The following is a 14053-nucleotide window of genomic DNA, read 5'->3' on the forward strand; positions in this document are numbered from 1 at the left end:
GCTCTGCCTCGCTTGCTCAGGGAGTTTGCAAACATCCGAGCATCTGCTCAGGAGGCAGCCTGTGCTCCGGCGTTCCCCTCAGCGTGTTGGGCTGTGCGAAAAGACTACAGGTGGAAGTGAAAGCATCTTTGGTCAGCAGGTTCTCCCCCTCGCTTTTTCTGGGGACCACTTTGAAACAGCCTTTTTGTTCTCTGCCTTCCCTTGCCATCCACTTTATAATTTAATTTTTGGGAAGGTATTAGGTTGCAAAATTGGGCGAGCTCTGATAGGGAACAGGGAGAAGACCCTTTTAGTGAATTTTGAAAGCTGTCTTGGGCCATTTATGGACTTAATTTCATAGTGTGTGTTAGGAGGAGCATGTTTTGGTGTTGCTCTTTTATGTGACTCTGCTTCTGTACAAACCTGGGTGTCAGTAACACTGACACTAGTAGATTTTTTTTTATGTTGATGTCATGAGCACCATCTGGTGAATGTGGATCAGGAATGGGAGAAGAGTTCTTTTGCTGGTGTGGTGAACTTTGATAGTTAGCACTCATATCTTGTGGGGATGGAGGGGCAGACATTTCTCCCTCCTCTTTTTTTTTTTTTTCTTCTTTTTTTCTTCCCCTCTGATGTCATCTCTTCCCTAGTGCTTGTGGAATGGGCAGCTGGTATTGTAATGACCACATCAGAGGCGAGGGGACACTGGAGGACAACAGGAAAAGCTCAGCTTTTCTTCCTCTGGGTGCTGTCAGCTGAATTGCAGGCAAAAGGGGTTACCACAGTTATTTAAATAAGTTTTCCATTGTTGGTGTTTTCTCGCCTAATTAAGGCTTTCGCAAAATCATTGCTGTGTGAACATGCCTAACTTTGTTCAGTAATGAGGATTACAGATGGAATAACAATATCCCAATTACGTACATAGAAGCAGGTATACCACTGGCTTTTATGTGCTGTAGCATTCTTGCCAACTAGGCACATCTACAAGCCATAAACATAATGCTTTAAGACTATGAGCATTTTGGGGAGCACTGAGTACCTCTTTTCCAGGGCATAGTTTGGATGCCTGTAGAAGAATTAAAGTTGATGTCTGTCTTTGACTTTGGAAGTTCATCCATGTGGGAAAATTGACCTCAGGTCTAATAACTGACTGCTTGGTGAGGTCACCTTCTCAGCACTGTACCTTATTAGGCTTTTGTTCTTATTTCAAAGTTCCTTGAGACTTCTGTTTCCATTCCAAGTTATTTTCTCTTTGTATTATGTCAATGCCTGGGGCCAAAACCAGAGTTTGGGTGTTGGCATTCCAGGAAATGTCCAGATACAGGCTATCATAGAAAATAACATTGAAAGAAGGGTCACCTGGTCTGTCATTTTGCCCAAGGCTGTATGTGACAAACTTAGGAGTACAGTCCTTGCCCTAAAAATCTCACAACCATATAAGGGTCCAACAGCGATTACAACAAGTGAAGAAAGTGGCAGACAGGGCATGTACAGGCTTACTCCATGCACGCTTAAGTGGGTTTGGATCCCACGGAAAGGAAACATGTCTGTAGTTAGGATGAGAGCCCTCCCCACAGTGTCTTCACCTCGGTTTATATGTATCAGCAGAACTGAGCCTTGAAGAGACTTGAAATGAGGCAGAGTATTAGTCTGAGAAGGCTCTTCCTCATCTGTATCAGGTCGCTGGGGAAGGCAGAAAAGAGGTGGTCCAAGGAGAAGACTGTTCAGTACACAAGAAATTACAGCTTTCTGGAGAAATAAAACACAGAACCTGTTTTTCAAAAATCTCTACCAGGCCTGAAAACAGAGTCTCACTGATTGGTAAAAACCCTCTGTTTCTCCAACCCTTGTGTCTGTAGTCTGGTTACCTTGGAGAGAGAAGTTGTGTTCTTCACCTAAAAGGTTAAATACAGGAGATAAGATATGGTTGATGGATCAGAGATGACTTTTCCAAATTATTTAGTACCAGCGTAATGTCCTGGAATAATGCACAGGAACCCTCTAAAGAATGGCATCTTACAGATGCCAAGTAAAACAGAGACTGACCACAGTTTTAAATGGTCCTGTGACCCTTTTGGCATGAGTCATGGAACTGGCCTGGGACCTTGGCCAAACTCCAGTTCAGATAGTCTTGTGAGTGCTGTGATAGGAAGATAAATGCAGTGAAAATAATTTGGAGTGCTTTGAAGGGAAAGATGCTGCGTAAGCAGTCGCTGCTAATATTTGGTCTGTTGCCTGTACTCTTGGTACTTGCACCTGTTTTGAAGTTGGTTGTCATTTTGCTCTGATTGATGTCTTTGCAGCCTTTGTAATATACAACTTTCTCAGCCTCTGCTATGAGTACTTGGGAGGGGAGAGCTCCATCATGTCTGAGATCAGAGGGAAACCAATTGAGTGAGTATTTATTGTGCTTACAGCATGACGCTCTCCTCCTCCTGTGTTCATCTACCGTGCCTCTATCCCTGCCCTGAAAAACTGTGTCAGGTGGCAAATGTCTGCTGGGACTGGGTGATGGTGATGATTTACCAGTACCCTGCTCTGAGACAGATCAGGCTGCTCACATTCTCTTAGGGAAGGACTGAATCACAGCTTTTCTGGACACCTGCCTACTCCTTTGTTTCTTTTCTTATTCCCTTTTCCTCCTTTAAATCTTTTCTGTCTTCAGTTGGTTGTGTGTGCTTTCTCTAGGATCTGTGTTTCTCCCATGCTGCTCAGTTACAAAGGAAAAAAAAATTGGAGTGTGGAGTCAGGATGTTGTTTTAAACATGTGTCTGAAAGTGGGTATGGCTGCAACTATAACTGTGGTTGGAGAAAGCACCAGTCCTGCAACTTTGCTACAGAGGTAGACAAAAAGGGTAGGAATCTTGCACTCTAGCCTAAATCTTCCTTCTGAACCCTGTCATCTTGTGTTGGCTCTTTCAGGTCCAGCTGTGTTTACGGGACTTGCTGCCTGTGGGGAAAGACCTATTCGATTGGATTCCTGAGGTTCTGCAAACAGGTACGGGCTGGAGGAACTGTGCCATCCTCTAGAAATTAATGAAGTGTGGGTGGGTGGCAATGGTACCTTTTGCTCCTAAACTTTTAAGATGAGCACTCCTTTGACGGGGTATGTAATATTGTTTTTAGAGGCCTGCAGACTGCTGAGAAGAGGGGGTGTTTCGGGTTGTTTTGTTTGTATTGAATGATCTTAACATTTTGTACTCAACCCTGCATCAGGAAGGCCTTAGTAAAAGACCGAATTTATCTTCTGGATCTGATGTTAGCCCTGGGAAGAAATTCTGATTTCCTCTTCCCTTTCTGGATTGCAGAGGTCCCAACTTTAAGAAATTGATGGCTGTGTTATGTTGCAGAAACCTCCAGTTGTGTAGCAGCCTCCTGAATTCCCAGTGCTGCTGTTGTGGTTTGGAGTTGAGGAGGGGGTGGAGGTTAAGCATGACACAACACTTAGTAGGAGCAACCAAGTATTGCTCACCATGTGTATCTGTCTGTGCTGAATTGGGTATGTCGAGGGGGAGGGAGTGGGGGAGATCTAAACCTTGATACAGTCGTCGTCTGCTCATCCCAGGTCAGTCACCTCTGGCTGCCATGAAACAGCAGGTTTATTTCAAGGCTTTGCTCGCTTGCTGAAATGGACACATGAGGTTTCTCTGGAGACAGCATGAAGCAGGTCTGGTTCTTTGAAAGGGCTCAGGTCACTGTAATTCCAGTCACTGGGTCTAGTGATCTGCCCTGGCTTCTCCTCCCCATCGTGCCACATCTATGTGTTAGCAATATGCAGGAACATCAAAGGTACAATGCAGCCTCATAGTAATATCCAGTGTTAATCTCTGCAGCACGATTGGCCTTTTCCAAAGGACCACATCTTTCCTTTCTCTGTTCTGTTTGTCTCTGTCACATATTCTTTCCTCGTGGCTTTCCTGTTTTCCTCCCTGATACTTTATTTTCTAAGCTGCTATCAGTATGCTGCTTCACTTGTTTCTCTGGAGATTCATTTAAACAACCTGTGTTTGACTGGATGCATTATCTATTCTTCTTGCTCCTAATGTTAGCTTTTAACTTTTAAATATGTCTTAAGCACGTATAACACCCATCGAGGTGAATGAGTGCTGGAGAAATAATTTCCCTTAGACCTCTTGCTTCTCATGTCCCATGGCCTCTGGCAGTTATCTCCACATGGGTTGCACCTGGCTGTGTTTGGAAAGTTTTTTCACACCAATGAAGACAAGAAGTACTTTTGGGGGGACGGATTCTGCCTGCTTCCACAAATCCCCAGCTCACGTGGTAACTCAGGCTTAGGTGGATATTTTGCTTTTGCTTTGCTGCTATCTGGCAGCAGTTCTCCTAGTCAGGCCTGCCCTTTGCAAGCTGCTCACTCTGCTGTAGAGGCTGTGAGGGAGGTGTCTTGCAAAAGGATGTTTAAGTACTTCCGTCCTTCTTGGCTCGAGCTTAAATGTTGCCTTGGTGAGAAATCTTCAGCACCAAGGCTGACTTTCTAGCACTTCTAGACTTCCAGGATTGCCAAGGAAGACCTTTCAAGGCAAATTCCTGGGTAGTTTGGTGCAAAAGGGCAGCAGAGCAGATCTCAGTGCTGATCTGTGCAGTATCCACCATCATAGTGATTAGGAAGAGGAACATGCTGGAAGGGAGCACCTTGTCCATTTTATCCCTGCTCTCAGCATCTCCAGTGCTCCTGTTGCCTCCTGCCACCACCTGTCCATTTTCTGCTCTTTCCAACCCCTTTCATGTTGAAGGAATCTGCATCTTATAACCATTCCTCCTTTCCATCTTTACCCCCACCCCAAGCTGTTCTCAGGCAGGTGCCTGCTGTGGGTCAGTCAGTCTGCCTGCATTGCCTGCAGCCCTCCAGCAGTCGGGTGGTATGCTGGTGGCTGTGGTGTAAAAACTGGACAGTTGCTTCCTTAAAGATGTCTTGATCAAGATTCTTTGCTTGGTCTGTGTCTGGTGACCCTCACAGACGGGTCACACAATATCCATGTGCTTCCTGTATGCTGTAGCATCTTCTAGGGAAGCAACTAAAAATAGGACATGCAGGGAAATGGTTAAAACATCCCCAGATTGGAAGGAGAGGAAGCTCAGAGGACGGAGTTGTTTACCAATTAGCTTGACCTTTTCCAGTTCACATATTTACAGTGACTCACTAACTGGCATGTGCTGGGGTTTTTAATCTCCTTGAAGTCTTATGACCACTAACAAATTGCATCGTATCCAAAGCAATTATTCCTGTTTGGTTTTGCCTTCTTTTCATACACAGCCCTCCCCACGTGTGCGCAGGTCAGCACCTGCCCAGGCTCTTCCAGCCTCCTTCGGGGAGACACAGGTGATGTTTTTAGGTCACAACCCTCTGCTCTCTTAGGACCTTGAAGTTCAGTGTCTCCAGGAAGATGAAGAATGGGGTGGCTTTGAGTGAAAAGTCATCCCAACAGGAGCAGTGATTTATACTGGCAGAAAGGATACAGCTGATCCCAAGTGCCACAGAGCCTTTGGGGAGATTCAATAAAGGTTGTGTGGGTGACAACAGAATAGCTCTTAACTTCTGTCTGGCAACACACATCTCTGTGTGTACAGAATGCCTTAATACGGTGGCAGTTGTCAAAGTTCCTCCTTGGAGACCTGGGTTCCCCTCCTATCCAGGGACCTTCTTGCCTAGTTTTATGGCAACTATGGATTGAAGTTTGCTTCCCTTCCCCAGTATCCCTTTGTTAAACTTGCTGTGTCCTTACCATAGCAAGTGTGGGATTTTTTTGTTTTTTTGTACTGTTACTGTGCATAAATATGCTGCAGCACAGCCTATGAAGAACAGCTCTGGAAGAAAGCAGCTGAGCAGCTTCTAGGAGCAACCCACAGAGAGGTTTTTCTTCCCATTCTGGAGAAGTAGATAGCACACATACTACTTCTGAATCTCCTCTATCTTCTTTTGGGTGCTGCAGTCCGCAAGCACAATCGATTAGCAAGCGGCAGGGTCAGACTCCTTGTTGGGGCTGGATTATGTTGCCTTGCTGGGTTGTCCCAGTGGACACTCCATCATGGTGCTGGTTTGGGAACTTTGCCTCTTGCACCTCCTGCCTTCTCATTCCTCCTCTCTCATCCCTGTAGGCAACCCTGCAGTTCTGTGTGGTGAAGCCCCTCATGGCGATCAGCACAGTCATCCTTCAGGCCTTCGGCAAGTACCAGGATGGTGACTTTGAGTAAGTTTGTTTGTCTAGCATGCAAGCCTTGGCCCTTCTCTGCCCAACTTTGCTTCTGGTCCATGTGTATGCTGGGCTGTGGGAGAAGGCAGGGGGACAACACAGGTTGAATATGCACATGAGAAAAGAGGGCAGGGGTAAGCCTGTTGGTTTCAAGTTTTTTCTACCTTGGATGGGGGGGTGTGAAATGGGGCGGGGGGGCAGGAAGGAAAGAGAGTGTTAGAACTCACCAGTGACAGCAGCATGGGGAAAAGATCATGCTGAAATTTCAGGCATTCATGTGTCTTCTCTTTCCAGCGTAAGCAGTGGCTACCTCTATGTGACGATCATCTACAACATCTCTGTCAGCCTGGCGCTGTATGCCCTCTTCCTTTTCTACTTCGCCACACGTGAGCTTCTCAGTCCCTACAGCCCAGTCCTCAAGTTCTTCATGGTGAAGTCTGTCATATTCCTGTCCTTCTGGCAAGGTGAGCTGCTTTTCCCTTCCCCTGGTAGGCACGAAGAGCTGTCTGCAGGTGCTCAGACACTAGGGTTGATAAAGCAGATGCTGATTAAGAGCCAGAATGTCTTTCTATATTGTTATTATTATATTTGGTTTGTAGTCTTTCAATGCTTTTCTCTGGGAAACGTGTTTTGCTAATTTTTGTCTTTGTTTCCATGACCCTGAATCCTTACTATCCCTGTGCATGTGCACGTGCACACGCATATCTGCCTGGCAAAATCAGCTGTTTGGATGAAGAGTCCTTTGCATTCCTGGAACAATCATAAAGCACAAGCTGCCAACATTTTATCTGTGTGCTGCCATTTTATTGATTAAAGTGGCACATCTAAAAATTTTTAGTACTTTTTTTTCCCAGTGCTCTATAAATAAAATGTTAATGGTATGTCTGTGATTCATGTGAAGCAGCAAGCTGGCTGAACACGGTGTGTGCTGCCACAGAACTGCCGCTGAACAAGCGGAAGGACATTCAGAATATGTACACATGATGCAGAGGCACATTCAGAAAGCTGAAATTCTACCTAAGCTTAGTGCTTCTTACTAATTGGCTCTAAGCATTTCCCTGTTTAGTGCCCTACTTAGGTTTATTGAGTTGCACTTCAAAGGCTAATTGAGTAGGAAGTTAGGTGGAATTTAGGCTGTTGGAGTATGGCCCACCCTCCCTGTCTACAGACAAACTAATAAGCTGTCTAGTTTATTATCTTGAGCCATCTGGTCACATGCTTTCTGCCTTCTCTGGAATTCTTCAGCCACCTGGCTATGAACAGGGAGAAACATCTTTCTTGCAGTGGTGTTTCGAAACCACTTTATGCTTAAATGATATGCTCTGTTGCTTCAGTTTTTGCTCTAGCTAGTGGAAGTGCTGAGATCACAGAAGTGCTCACAGAAATACCTGACTCTTCTTAACCTTTTGGACTTAAGTCCTGCAGCAGCTAATTCCACAGATTATGCGTCGGTTGAGAGTAGAAGAGGGTCAGTGTTTGAACATTCTTTGCTTAAACATATTTGTCTTATTTATTGCTCCTTTCTCTGTCATACAGGTGAGTGTAGATAGGAGTATCTAGCGTGTTCTGTTTATAGTTCCTGTGTTAAATGGGTTTGCATTTAGGACATATAGCACAGACAGCTATTTCCGTTCCTTACGGTTAGCATGCGATAGTGTTTTCTTCACATTTACATGAGTTTGTTTCTTTGTTTAGGGATGCTGTTGGCCATCTTGGAGAAGTGTGGTGCCATCCCCAAAATCCACTCTGCCAGCGTGTCTGTAGGTGAAGGCACAGTAGCTGCTGGGTATCAGGACTTCATCATTTGCGTGGAGATGTTCTTTGCAGCCATCGCCCTGCGCCATGCCTTCACATACAAGGTGTATGTGGACAAGAGACTTGATGCCCAAGGTAGGAAATATGTCAATGCATATGGCATGTCTATTTGGTAGTGAGACTGGGTGGAGACTGGTTCCTCTGGCAGCCAATACACTGATATGACTTCCAGCCTGAATGCCTGAAAAACATCACATCCCCTCCTCCATGGTGTCTGAACAGATTCATTGTGCAATGGCTCTGCAGGGCAGAAACCTTGCTTGAATTGCGTTGTTCCCTTTTCAGTTCCCCAGTATGCCACCCACGACAGCTTGTTGCAGACCTGAGGGCTGCAAGAAGTTGCATCCTTTTGGTAGAGTGGGTTTGTCCTCCTTCCTGTCTCCCCACAGGGGAACTCCATTGCTCCAGATTGTGCAACAGACTGAAGGCAGGAGGGACAGGGCCTGAAACAGGCTCTGTTTTGAATCTGGCTCAGGAAGATGAGCCTGTGCTTTGACAATATGTTTTGCTTGGAGGAGGAGGATCTTCCTGTAATGACTTTGTGAGGACTGGGCTGCTAGAAGTCCTATTCCAGGGAAGAGGGAGGTGGATGTTACATCTGGGAAAAGGGGGTTCTCATGTCTAGTCTATGCAAGTACATTCAGTGTTCTCCAAATAAAGGGGTTCCTTCCTGCTGGGGAGAGTCTGTGCTGAGGTGTAGGAAGACAGCAGCACTTGGGTAGTGTTCATGTAGATGATCCCTCTGTCCCAGCCAGCCCCAGAGGTTTTGGAAGGACAGTGGTCGCAGCTGGGGGAGATGAGATGTGTGGGTGATGAAAAGGTAAACTGCTGGCCACTACAGTGGGGGATGTTTTGGTAGTGGGTCTTGTTCAGTTCTTGTTATTTCCTCTCTCTCTCTCTCTCTCTTTCTCTGTCTCTCTCCTCTCCCTTTTATCTCTTCCCTTGCTTTGGCCACTGGTCCCTGACGCAGCTGTTCCATCATATGGGCCATACGGTAGGTACAGCATGCTCTGTGTGTTTGTCTCCATTCGTTTTTAACTGGGATGCTCTCCTGTCCTGATTCTCAGCCTGCCTACTGCCTGCTCTGTCCCTTGGTCCCCCTTCCTTGTAGGTCTGTAACTAGACTGCCTCACACAGCTGCGTTAGTGTTGTCTGGATCATAAGCTGTAAAACAGCCCCATGGGTGGTAGCATAACATCTAGCTTTAGAGCGTTTCTGTCAGGACTGTGTGAATCTCTTTCCAAAGAGTTGCACAGGCTCTCAAAGGAGCTTGTTTGATCTCTCACCCCAGCCTCGCTTCACTTGTGTAATTGCCACAGATGATCACCATGCTTTGGTTGTTTGGGGAGCTCATCCCCGGTACTGAGCAGAGCCAGAAGCCCATGCTGGCAATGGGACCTAGAAGCGATGAGAAATTGCAGCTCCTAGAAGGACACACAGCCTTCCTCTGTGCTCAGCTTTTGGGTGGGACAATCTCCAACTATTTCTTCCTTTGCCGTATCGCTGTGATACCTTCCACCGTGGGGTGGTTCTGCCTCTAGTACTGTCCCCCTCCTTTTTCTCCTTTGCGCTGCTTTCCACTTTTACGATCTGTTTTCTGTGGGCACTTCGATACTGCCTATCAGTCTAATTTCCAGTGAGTAGAAATGGCAAATTCCATTTCTCCTATATTTTTAGAATTTCCTTAGTTTTTTGTCTTCTGAAACCCTTTACAGGAGCACCTTCCTACCTGACTGTCTTCGCTGCACACCCAAGCCAACACAGATAGTGTGTAATGTAGGTTGTCACTGTGGGTATGTCCCATTCTCATGGCATGTCCCCCATTTGGTGCTGAGGTGGGTTCATTTGGCTAGCACTGACTGGATTTAGGAGCAGTACTGGTAAAACTTGACACCATTTGTGTGGTATTTCCTCAGCAGCTGCTTAAGGAAGTCTGTAAAGTAATTTCTGCAGCATCTAGGAGTGCATGTTCCCTGTTCTCCTTTACCTTCATGTTAAGGGGCATGGGAGAAGGCAGCAGTATTCTTCACTTGTCCCTCCCTGTCTTACCCCAACAGGTCGCTGTGCTCCCATGAAGAGCATCTCCAGCAGCCTCAAGGAGACCATGAACCCCCATGACATTGTCCAAGATGCGATCCACAACTTCTCCCCAGCCTACCAGCAGTACACCCAGCAGTCAACGCTGGAGCATGGTCCACCGTGGCGCAATGGCAGTCACGTTATCTCACGCTCCCACAGCTGCTCGGGTGCCCGTGACAATGAGAAGACCCTCTTGCTGAGCTCTGATGATGAGTTCTAGGAGAAACTGCCAGCACAGGCTGTGATTTTCCGTCTTCTGTTGTTTTTTTTTTTTTTTTTTTAATTTATTGAAGCAGAAACGTGCAAGCCGTATCACTTCCTAGAGAGTGCAGGTTGCAGAAGTGGGCGCTTGCCATTAGCTTTTGTGGGTATGGACATGATGAGCAGTGCAGAGGTGGGGGAATGGCCAGGACTCCATCCTCGAGGCCATTCCGTACAGCAGCAATCACCTGGAATTAATTGAAGCAAAGCTCCAGGGTTTAGGGCTCTGGCCTCCCACACCTGCCCAGCTTGGTGTGGAGCGTGACTGGCCAGAGCCCAGAGTTGTGGCCAAAAATGGTTTGGTTGGGTTTTTTTCTTTTTTCTTTTTTTTGGTTGGGTTTTTTTTTTCTTTTTTCCCAACTGGACAATGCAACTGCTTTGTATTCCTCTTCCTGACTGGTTGATATAGGTACAGCTTGCTCCCCAATACTAACATCTCTGTGATCCTTGGGAAATGGGATTAGGATTTGGCCATAAGCATTCCTGAGGACCAGACCAGACATTGGTCCCTCTGTAGCCATCGCCTTGAATACTTAGCAAGGAACATCTGCCCCCACCCTCCTAAGCACCTGGTTGTGCAGTCCTGTACTTGAGTGAACGAGGGGAAAAAGGACAGGACTTTCTTCCTCTTCTTCCACTCCCTGTGTCCCCCTGCTCCCCATCAAAGCTGATGCTTGTTGAAGCTCAGCAGGGATGGAATTACTGTCTCACAAGGGTGGGGTTTTCTAATCACCAGGAGTCCAAGCTTCTCATCTCCCCTGTGTTCCTGTGGCAAGAAGCCTCCCTGGAGTGTCTGTCTCCTGCTAACAAGACTGAGGACTGGCCATGATGGGTGGTGGAAGTTTGTAAAGCTCTGGCCCTTTCATCCCTCTTTAGGAAAGGAAGATATATAAACACTAAAATGTTTCTATTTCTTGTTTCCTGTCCCCCACCAACATAGCTGCCCCTCTTAAAGGTGTGGATTGCACCAGGTAGCTTTCAAAGCAGGTCCTGGTCTCTCAGAGCTAGCTCTCCCCATGCTTGTCATCACTGACTTCCCCTGTGAGCTGCACAAGCTTTGCCCTTTGGCTAGAATATTCAGGAAGGGATGTTGCACACTCCTTTGCTTTTTATCTCCATAGCTGTTTGGGGCCAAACTGGAGCAGACTTGAAACCTGACATGACCTGGCTGGTTAAAATTATCCCTCTTAGTTTCCCAGGCAGCAGTTGCTGCTGCTTCTGCACCCTTCACAGGCCCTGCAGCAATAGTGATGCTATCAAGGGTGGAGCCAGCATCCACAGGAGTGAGAAAAGCAGCTTCCCCTTGCTTTTGTTGGATTTTGGATTGGCCCCCAGGTATTTAGTGGAGCCAAAATATAAATGATCCCTCTGTAGATCTATTCAGGGGCCAGGAAATGCCTCTTGCTTGCTTAAAATTGTCTAGGGGAGGAGGGGGGAGCACATTCAAGTGCCATAGATCAGATGCCCCTACTCCCAAGCAGGATGCAAAATGGAGAGGTTGGAGCAAGTCACTATGTTCTTGGCTGTAGTTCCTCTGTTCCTCTCCCCCTTGATGCCTGCCCTGCCATCAGCAGACCTGCACGTTTCCAGATTGCCCCTCATTGCTCTGCTGGAAGAACTGGGGTCTGGTTTACTGTCTGGAGTTCACCTTTCCTCTTGTATCCCGTTTTGTGTGCTTGCTAATTCACTTTCTCAGAAGTGACTGTGAGCAAAGAACGCCTCATTTCCTCAGCGCCCCTGCTGGAATCTCGTGGTTGGGAGCAGGGGGAAAAGGGCTTGCTCCCTACTGTGAGGATAAGATGGGGGAAGGCGTAAGGACAGTGTCTCCTTCCATACTTGCCACTTTGAGGGAGCTGGATGGAAGCAGGGTCAGTGGATCCAGCAGCAGAGAAGCTGCTGGATTTCCCCACTTACATCCCGTGATGCCACGCAGTTAGTTACTGCTTTTCCTAAATCCGTCGCTGCTTAAATGGACATGCAAATACTGTCTGCCAGGCTTTGTGTGGGCTTGGTGTAAAACTCCTTTTCCTCATGCTGTAAGCTGCCGGGAAAGCAAGGCTGAAGATTGAATGGCTTCCATCTTCCATGGCTTTGATTAATAGTCCTTTAGCGTGACGTATTTATTTTAAACTTCCCCTCTCTGTTAGTGGGGCGTGGGACATGATCCCTTCCTCCCCAAGGCATTTGTAGGCCTTGATGATGTCCCAGTGTCACTTAATTGGTGACTGTCCCCAATCTTTGTTGGGTGGCCAAGATCTGAAATCTCTGGGATTGCCCCGCTGAAAGTGACTGGGGCTTGGGGACGCATTTTTTAAAAATTACTTTGAAATGTGTGCTGCATATTTATGCTGTGCAGGGGATCTGGATATTCTTAAAGCTTCCTGTATGTAGTGGTTTAAAGTGTAACCCTTTTGCACTAGCTGCCTTTGAAAAAGCCTGATGAAGAACTAGCACCCAAACAACAGCCAGCTGCCATGCATTATAATTTTTATATATATGAATATATATATATATTTTTTAACACCACACAAAATCATCTCTGAGCTTCCTGCTCTCCCTCACAACAGGTAAGTGCCAGAGGAAGGACTGATTCTGAAGCCAGTCTGGCTTGGTGGAACAAATACAAGACCCAGAGCTTGAGACCAAGGCATCCCTGGTCTGGCAGGTCTATTTGCAGTAGCTCAGGGCCTCAACAAATGTGTTGGTTCCAGGAGTAGGCCCTTGGAGCTGCTCTCCCTCACCTGCTTCCCTTCTTCCTTCCTTCCTTCCTTCTTGTTTACCATGTAACATACCCATGGGACTTGTTTATTATTTTTCCATATAGAGTAGTTCTTTGTATATAAATGAAAAAAATGTATGATAAATAAGACAGAGTCACCTAGTTTTGTACCTATCGTGTTTAACTGACGTGAGCTCAGCGACAAGCCGCTCTCTCTATTTTGGTCTTTGTGACGTTATACTCTGCAGAAATGAGCAAATATGATGACAAATAAAAATATAGAGATAATATAGATTGTACTTAAGCTGCCTCTGTGTGATGCTGTCTGGGTGTCATTTCTGAACTGATTTTGAGTTTTTGCTCGTTGCAGGGGCTGAGGCTTAGTGGGTCAGTGTGTCGTCATCTTCCTAGTCCTCAAGAGGAAAAGCTTCACACTGTCTGTGTATGCAGGAGCTGATGGAGAAGCAGCTCTACAGCAGCCTGAGGCTAACACATGACTGGTGGCCCAAAGCAGGAGCAGAATCCATTGTCAAAAACCTTGAGACGAGTCATGTTCTTGGGTGCTCAGTGTGAAACACCGAGGGGAAAAGGGGGACTGCTTTTTCTGACATGGGCCCCAGCAAATGGCAGCTCCGGGCTTTTCCATGAGCGGTGGTAGGGCTGGGGCAGTTTGCAGTGATGAGAGAGAAGGTGAATATGAAACACAGAACCATCATGTGAGCTCTGCATGCTGCCAGAAGCCTGGGACCTGGCCTGCCGGGGTGCCAGGGGAACATGCTATCACTTCCACCTCACCTCCAAGGAAGGGTGGCTTTTCCCCACAGGGAGGAGGTTGGGCTTCACCTCCGGGTAAGGCGCCTGCCATGCTTCCTTCCCCTTTTGCCACCCACAGACACGAGCTCCCTGCTTTATTCCTTGCTGTTCCTGAGTCAGGCAGTGAGGTCACACAGCAGGGACATTTTTGGGTAGAGCTGCCCTGATTGCACCTACC

General features: G+C 46.8%; 1 protein-coding gene across 2 annotated transcripts in view; it reads left to right on the top strand.

Annotated features, from left to right (window-relative positions):
• Nucleotides 1–13361, top strand: part of TMEM184B (transmembrane protein 184B) — a 33514-nt gene extending 20153 nt beyond the window's left edge. Inside the window, exons 4-10 of one of the 2 annotated variants that reach the window (XM_064454568.1) lie at nt 2283–2373; nt 2902–2977; nt 6094–6185; nt 6483–6652; nt 7884–8078; nt 8974–8997; nt 10061–13361. In XM_064454568.1, the coding sequence (XP_064310638.1) occupies nt 2283–2373; nt 2902–2977; nt 6094–6185; nt 6483–6652; nt 7884–8078; nt 8974–8997; nt 10061–10302 (890 nt within the window). In that variant the 3' untranslated portion in view covers nt 10303–13361. The remainder of the gene's footprint in view (nt 1–2282; nt 2374–2901; nt 2978–6093; nt 6186–6482; nt 6653–7883; nt 8079–8973; nt 8998–10060) is intronic. The other variant, XM_064454577.1, reaches the window with a different exon arrangement.
• Nucleotides 13362–14053: the final 692 nt, after the last annotated feature.

This window comes from Phalacrocorax carbo, chromosome 1 (genome assembly GCF_963921805.1).
Source record: "Phalacrocorax carbo chromosome 1, bPhaCar2.1, whole genome shotgun sequence".
Classification (NCBI taxonomy): domain Eukaryota; kingdom Metazoa; phylum Chordata; class Aves; order Suliformes; family Phalacrocoracidae; genus Phalacrocorax; species Phalacrocorax carbo.